The 8,068-nt window shown below is 40.1% G+C and overlaps 1 protein-coding gene across 1 annotated transcript; it reads right to left on the bottom strand.

The window, feature by feature from the left end:
- Positions 1 to 3,482: 3,482 nt before the first annotated feature.
- On the bottom strand, positions 3,483 to 4,836 carry lbx1b (ladybird homeobox 1b). The gene is made up of 2 exons (XM_035660835.1): positions 4,509 to 4,836; positions 3,483 to 3,970 (listed from the first exon to the last, which is right to left on the bottom strand). The coding sequence occupies exons 1-2, from the start codon at positions 4,834 to 4,836 to the stop codon at positions 3,483 to 3,485; spliced, it is 816 nt and encodes a 271-aa protein (XP_035516728.1).
- Positions 4,837 to 8,068: the final 3,232 nt, after the last annotated feature.

The following is an 8,068-nucleotide window of genomic DNA, read 5'->3' as shown; positions in this document are numbered from 1 at the left end:
GTCCCTAATCACAATATATATTAAAAGTTAATATTGCTGTCACTGCGACCAGTATTCCAAATGATTTATTTACACTTTTTGGCACCTAAGACTGTTTCACAAGGGTGCAAAAGATATTGGATATCTATCCTATATGGTAGAGATGGAGACTGGATAACGAGATCGGTGGATGAGAGAGAGAATGGGAGAATATAAAAAGGGGAGGGGAAGGAGATGAAAAGAGAGAGGGCTGTACTTATTGTATTGTCATGGTTAGGGACGATGGGCATTCAAAACTTCAATTTTGAAAGGCGGGACGATTGAAGTGTTAGGGATTTTTTTCCATCTATTAGAAGTGAATACTGAAATACACTTATTCCAGATTAATTACGCACGATCAAGGGTCCCAACAGACTGTCTTAGTATTACTTTTATCGCTGGGCCCGCCTGACAAGCTCTCATAAAATAAGCATAGTGAAATCCATAAACTTAGCCTGCCTTAACACTCCCATCCCTAGATAGGAATATGCTTGATTCGGAATAGGGCTGCATGGACCAGGAGACACACACACACACACACAACACACACACACAGACAGACAGACAGACACACACACACACACACACACACACACACACATACGCATACACACATACAGACACACACACACATACACACAGACACACACACACACACACACTGTGTTGTAATATATGCCTCAAAACATACAAAGAGTTTTTTTTAAATAAGTTTTAAATCGACATGTTCATATTTGTAAATCAATTAAACAAAATAATTTATTAGAATTTTTCTTTGGAGGCACATTAAAAATCAAGGGTTACCTTAGATTTACACAAAACCTTAATAAATATGAATTAAAGGTAACACAAGGTAACACATCCCCTTATTTAACATTTATAGCCAGTATATAAACATTTAATAAATGTTTTATAAAACACATACAATGCAGTTGCAAGCAGATGTAAGGCCATTTAAGTGTTTATTAATGTACAGTATGTATCAACAATTATAACTTCTCCTATGAAAACATTTTACATTATTACTATTGTTATTTTATATTGCCATTCATCTGTTTATACACCAGAACACACTTGGGTGCTCACAGGAGTTGTAGTTGTAAACAAATACATTAAGAAACACTTAAATCTGCTTACAACTGCATTATAAAGTGTTATAACTTATTTATTAAATGATTATATACTGCTTATGAACTAAACGGGGGTTAAAGCAAATTGTTATCGAATTATATATTTTACTAGGGCTAATTTTCCTACAGAGAATTAACAAAAGCCTCAGGCATATTAAGTGCTTACAGGTCTATAAACTTATTCAGGTTGTCCTGAATAAAAAAAAGCAGAAAATAAAAAAATGCCAACACTATAAAACAAGTCACAAGAAGACAGCCCTACTTATCATTTCTGTTAACAAAGAGAGTTAAACGGGAGGTAGCCTTTTCAGTCTCTCTTCTGGACACTCTCTCTTTCTCACATCACCATGTTTTCAGCTTCATTAAACTCCTTAAAGACAAAAGAAATAAAGAGGCAGAAGAAGTAAAAGGAAAAAAAGAGATGAGAAGAAAACAAACAAAGGACTCCCTAACCAGACTTTGGCATAAATGTCACAGTCGAAACTCTTTATGGCTCCCTACTTAACATTAAAAACACTTTCAACAAAATCCATTTCTTGTTTAGAAAACGTTCTTGGACAGAAGTCAAACATATTATTCCAGAGCTAAAAAGCGGAGAAAGACAAGCGGCTCACAAAAAAGGGGCAGTTTCATTGTAATTCATTGACTTGTTCAAAACGCCAGGCAAAGAAAAGGGCTAGACATTAATAGCCGCAGATGCCCTCATGAAGGGAGAGTCTATGTAGGCATTATGGCCTTTGTTCGCACCCAGTTAAACTGTTTAAAAGGAGGGTTAACTCAATCCATCAAATTGTCTAAAATTGTGAGGAAATTTCAAAAACCATATGGCCTCCAAACGTTTGCGTCCTTTTTGTGCGGTGGGACACACTTGTCTCAGTATTGCTGCCTGCGGGGGAGCGGCCCTGCTCCTTTGTGGCTCGTCCCATCAGGGAACGCTGCTCATTTGTCCCCACTTTTCATGCTTTACGCTCAAAATTACGGCCCAGTCCCGCAGAACAAAAAAGGTCTATAAAGGCCCGAAGAAAACTGGCCCAAAACTTTGTGTTTTTGTGGCATCCTCGTCTTTTTTCCCCCGGCACCAGATTTGTGTTTCTCACATAAATTTTTGCCACGAATGGAGAAACACGTCTAAGGGTCAAGAAGCCACGACACGCATTTAGGATGTGAAAGGAGATGTGAGATTCCGGGCCACAAAATGTTTAGAGCATCCTAGTAGAAAAGAACACAAAGGGACAAAATAGTTCAGTATAATAACTCTAAATAGCCCGCTTTTGATGGGTTTACACGCCCAGGTTTTGGCACCAGAGCGTGTTACTAAAATTATTTTTTGTCTTCATTACAAAAAAAAAAACCCCGGCTATTATATCCATGATAAAAAAAAAGCTTGATATTAATTCAAGAACTGCAACATAAAAGATATATTCAGAAAAGCCATTTTATTCCCATAGTAGCCTATATACATTACAGTCTGTGCATTGGTTTTCAAATAATGTCCTGATTTTAGAAAGGCACTTACAGGTGTACAAAACATAACAAATTTATAACTGTAAATCTATTGTATCCAAACAATAAATCTAAAAACGTAGCATATAGCTCGTCAAAATCACCGCAATATTCACTTTTGTTTCTCGCCATCGCTTCAGCATTCCCTTGAAACGCATAACTGTGAATGTCCGAGTTTGTCTTTCCGATCATCATCATCATCATCATCATCATCATGCACTGCAGCATCGGGACGCCGAATATGAACTCAGGGTCACAGTCAGATGAGGAGGAGGAGGAAGAGGAGGAGGAGGAGAGCAGGCAGTGAACAAAGTGACTCAATTGCGATTAGGCTCGCAGAAAACAATTAAATAAAAAACAAAAACGAATAATAAAGTAAAAATAAATAGATAATGATCACAAATCAAATCATGCATTTACATGCAAAAAATATGAAAAACTGGAGCACTTTCATAGTGGTGTGTGAGGGTAGGCCTTATAGGAAAAGCGATGGAACAGGTGTGTGTGTGTGTGTGTGTGTGTGTGTGCGCGCGCGTGTTGGCCTATAGTGTAAAAAAATAATAAATTACTCACGTCATTTTAGACCATATTGCTTTGATTGCAAGAAGTAACAGTTTGCTAACGAATACATTGTAAAATACCACTGCATATTTCTTGTTCCGTGTTCATGCTTCACTATGAATAGGTCTATCTGTGTCGATATAAAAGTCATACATTTTGGTACATGTTCTGAGATATGGTATACAATATAAGCAGTTAGTTACAAGTCCTCGGTAGGATGTTTTTATCGTCTTTTTGTGTTTCTCGACCTTCCAGCCTCACGCTGCGCCATCAGTCATCCACATCAATCTCCACGTCCTCGTCCTCTGAGCACTCTTTACTAGTTGTGTGGTCTGAGAACGGAGACATCGGCGACGTCCGCAGTTTCTGAGCGAGCTCGTGCTCCTGCTGGCCGCCCCGCGCGGGGGACTCTCCTCGCGGGTGGCCCAGCGTGCCGTTGGCGCATTTCTCCAGGTCCGCCAGCTTGGCGAGCTTGTCCAAGGGGACCTGGCCGACGGCCTTGGCCGACTCAACGTCGGCCTTCATCTCCTCCAGGTCCCGTTTTAGCTTGGCCCTCCGGTTCTGAAACCACGTGATGACCTGCGCGTTCGTCAGGCCCAGCTGCTGCGCGATCTGGTCCCGGTCTGCCGGGGACAGGTACTTCTGGTACAGGAAGCGCTTCTCCAGTTCGTAGATTTGGTGATTGGTGAACGCCGTTCGAGACTTCCGACGCTTCTTCGGGGTGCTTCTCTGGCCGAACAGAGTCATCCCGTCCCGGCCTGTGAGGGAGAGACAGAGGCTGCTGAGTGAAAATCATCGCGATCATACAGGTTCAGGGCTTCCTCTGCACCGCTGCAGCGAGCGCGTAAAAGTGATCCTAACGCAAAAAACACCAATGAGAGTGATACTATATGTGAACCAGTAAAGCCTTCAGGTCGTGTGGGAACAGGTAATTACAAGAATATTACACAGACACCACTGGGAAATATTGAGCAGCAGACACACGAGACCCTTATATTAAAGAAAAGCGGTGGCGATTTATTTCTTCGAGGAGCAGTCTAGCCAATGAACACGCCTTTGTTCGATAGGACATTTTAAGAGGAAAAAATATGCACCCAAAATTGCATTTTTGCTCTGGCTATGAAACAAGCACATTTAAGCAATGTATTGCATGAAAAGGCGCAAAATACAAGGTGCAAGCAAGGTGTCATGTTCTGGTGCAGGCCACTGAATAAGAAAGAAAAAATCTTAGAAAACGTCTAATATTAAACTCTAAACAGGTGTATTTCTACTGTATTTTCGGGGATGGAGATGTACCTTCCGCAGCCTGTAAAACGCTGACTTCCAGCCCTTTGAAGGTCTTGCTGGCCAGCTCCTCTAGCGCGCAGAGCGGGGAGGTTTGGGTGAGGAGAGCCCGGCTGGACAGAGGGATGCTGGATGGACGGTGCTTCTCAGAGGACGAAATTAGATGAGCCGTGCCGCAAATTGTGTAACTTCGTTTCACAGACGGCTTGTTCAGGATGTCCTCGATGCTGAAGGGGGTCAACGGCTTGTTGGAGTTGGCAGGAGGCGGCAAGTGGTCCAGTGGACTTCGCCTCCTGTTTTCCACTGCATCACATTTGGCCACTTCTTTGGATGTCATCATTGGTTGTGCGCCGAGTTTATTCAGGACTTCGTTGAAATATTCAGCGGTTTAAAAAAAAGAGCGAGACTATCGAGGAAAAAAAAAAAGTCACATAACAGTTAGGAGGTAGAAAAAAATAAAGACACGGAGGAGAGAATGAAGAAAAGAAAATCTTATTCCAAAATGGGATGTCTTCAAAGTGTCGATCCTCGGGAGCAGCAAGTCCGCAGGAGTGAGATGCCTCCCTGAAAATGGCGAGGTCCAAAGAGTTGACGATTACTAACAAGTTATCATTGATTGGTAGGTAATCAATTATCTCCAGTGGCACTTTCGCCCTCTTCCCTTTCACTCTTTGACTATGTTGCAGTCCAGTGCGGGGCTTTTTGCGACTGGGGGTGTCCCATTAATTAGGACGCATGGCTGGAAGGAGGAGGAGCCCGGCGGAATTATAATGCTTTGTGCTCTTATCATCTTTGGTCTAATTTAGTCGTGTGGTGAGATACCAGAATAGGTATATGGGGTAAATGAGGGGAAGCCGAGAGAGAGGGCGAAAGAGAAAGAGGTAGATGAGGGGGAAAGAGATCACAATCCGTAGCCTATTTAAACGTCTTTTATGCGTAAAACTTTGGTTTTAGTTCAGCAGGAGTTTTGTAGTCTTTTATTTAAAGGTATTTGGATTATCCGGATCTTGCCAAAATAAGACAAGTCGACTCAGGTGTTATCTTAGGTGTCGCAGATAGTCAGAAGGATATTTTCCTCGACCCAAAGCGTGGATGATCCTTTGTTTTGTAAAGGTAATGTAGAGCTGGGCCATATATCAGCTCTGATGATACCTCCTCTGGGGCGGGAGAGAAGGAGCAGCATGCATCCCTCTCAGCAACGCCAAATCCGGGCCATAACTCAGGCGAAAAGGCTCCTTTTATATCATCAGAGAAATATTTCATCTCCTCTCAAATTTCCCCGCGTCCTCCAGGTTTGACATGATTTATTTTGGTGCTGCTCGGGAAAAACTGGTGACAGGCTATTTGCATCGGAAAACGAATTTACGCAGCAGACAAAATATATTAATTTTATATAAAAAAACATTTGATCAAATATAATTTTTTGAATGCTATCAAAAGAAAGAAAATGGTATTTTTTTCATTTCCTGGCATTAGTTTAATCTTTATATTAACAAAGTTGCAGATAATTTAAGTGCGTAAAAGGGAAATATTAAGCCAATACTACTAGCAATGTGTTATTATTATTATTATTATTATTATTATTATTTACACATCGGTGTCGTTTGTAGTTGATGATGCTATATATATAGTGATAGCTGTTATTTTAGGATATTATTTAACTTACTATTGAATGTCTGTTAGGATACTTTTAGTCAATACTGTAATTATTAGCTTCGCGTCACTGATGGACGCATCAGTGAAAATAAAACATAAACAGAGTGACGATGATGAGGATGATGATGATGATGAGAGAGAGGGGTGGAGAGAGAGAGAGGATAAGGATATAGGATAAATGCATGGTCGTATTTTAGCCTATTATTATTATATTATTAAATAGTCCCTATTAATTTATTAAAACATTAACTTACTATATTTACTCAGTCCAGTCTATTGGTGTCACGCTGTTTAGGCCATAAATTATACACCAGGTTCAGGTTATAGGAGGACTAAAAACAACGAAAGAAGAGATGCAGAGACATTTTATTTATTTAACAGCCCGCAATCAACTTCCCTCCATTACAAAACAACAGAAAGAATGACACCTAATTTTACCTAAACTTTGTGTTATTTTATTTTATTTTTATATGAAAAAGAGAAGAAAGAGATTTTTGGCTGTCAGTTTGCAAAGGTTTCTGAAGTTATGTGTCCAACTTTATTAGGTTATAAAGGGAAAAAAAGAAAAATGAAAGCAGCCAGGCAGTTTATGTTTGCTGCTGGTGGGGGGTCAGATCTAATTTCAGAGGTAAATGTTCTTTGGTGGTTGATCTGAACTTTTGGACACGTTTCTCTCACATTTGCCAGGAGTTTCTATAAGCTTGCCAATTATTTTCACAAAAGACAACAATGTTTGTTTTAAAAATTAAATACATAAGAAGATAGGTAAAAATAATAAATCACACCAAAAAGGAAAATATATATCACATAATATTGCTTTTAAAAAGTTTCATTAATGCACACATTTATGAGGGAAAACTACATTTAGCTGTATAAAAATAACTACAAAATGATTAAAACCCCATTTATTGTATTAAAACACAAGAATTGTTGCCCATCTAGCTGAATACCAACAAACAGGCAATATATTTAATCACATTTACAACACAATGAAGCAGTAGTAAATCTAATAACAAATGAAAGAGCCATAACATTATAATATCATATTATTCTTTAGCAAATACTTTAAGTAACCAAACTGTAATGCATTAAAAGGCACACAGGTTGATCCATTATGGGAGAATAAATCATAATATGTATACATTTTTCACTTTTACATCCAATGTGCCCGTTTCCAGCCAGCTGAGCTGAGCTGGGTCGGGGTGTTCAGTGCCTGTTTATTAAAGACAGATATTTGTAGTGGTGTGTCATCATCTCTGTGTCTCGCTTGCCAAGGTCAGCGACACGGCCTGCCTCTCAGCTCTCCTTTAGCCACAGAACTTAATCTCCTAAGCTACTAGACTGTGCAGGGGACGTTTCCTGGCAGGGGACAGTACAGACCATCACAGTCTAGAAAATGACTCTCACTGATACACTATTCACTCATTCTGGTGCTTTCTGGTGCTGTTTTTTGGTTTGCTTTGGAAGGTGTGGTGGATTTTATTTTTGTTGTAATTTCGATGCACTGGTACTGAACTAATATTTTTAATAAACCCCAAAAAGCTCTCTAGAATGTGTTAGTTTACAATATTTTCACTCTTGTAATCTGCCACTTTAATGCATTTACAAAACAGAAGAGGCCCTTTTCTCTTCCCAACCAGGTGTTGATTTAGGCCTTCCACATTTCGGTCCGTTTGCTTAAAGGGCCATCCTGCAATATGTGTTGTGTGACCTCATGCAGGAGGAGACACAGCGCTCACTGCAGGCTTAGACTGCGAGTAGACAGCTGCAGGGGAAACTATCCACATTGTAGCCATTTTGTGAGACCCCAAAGATGGGTGTCATGTCTCCCCTCTCCCAAAGGCCTGCCTGTTATCTCACATGACATCAGCTATAGATACAGAGGGAGAGATGTCTCGGATGTGTCTCTCAGTATA

The sequence above is a fragment of the Morone saxatilis genome, unplaced genomic scaffold, assembly GCF_004916995.1.
Source record: "Morone saxatilis isolate NCDOM2014 unplaced genomic scaffold, NCSU_SB_2.0 Contig17, whole genome shotgun sequence".
Taxonomy (NCBI): Eukaryota; Metazoa; Chordata; class Actinopteri; family Moronidae; genus Morone; species Morone saxatilis.
Note: the sequence above shows the minus strand (reverse complement) of the source record. Positions and strands in the feature narration are given on the sequence as shown.

Excerpts from the sequence above, each read along its gene's own strand:
- lbx1b (XM_035660835.1), bottom strand. The coding sequence starts at position 4,836 with ATGATGACATCCAAAGAAGTGGCCAAATGTGATGCAGTGGAAAACAGG. Across the intron at positions 3,971-4,508 it reads CGTTTTACAGGCTGCGGAAG|GCCGGGACGGGATGACTCTG; the intron begins GTACATCTCCAT and ends TCTCCCTCACAG.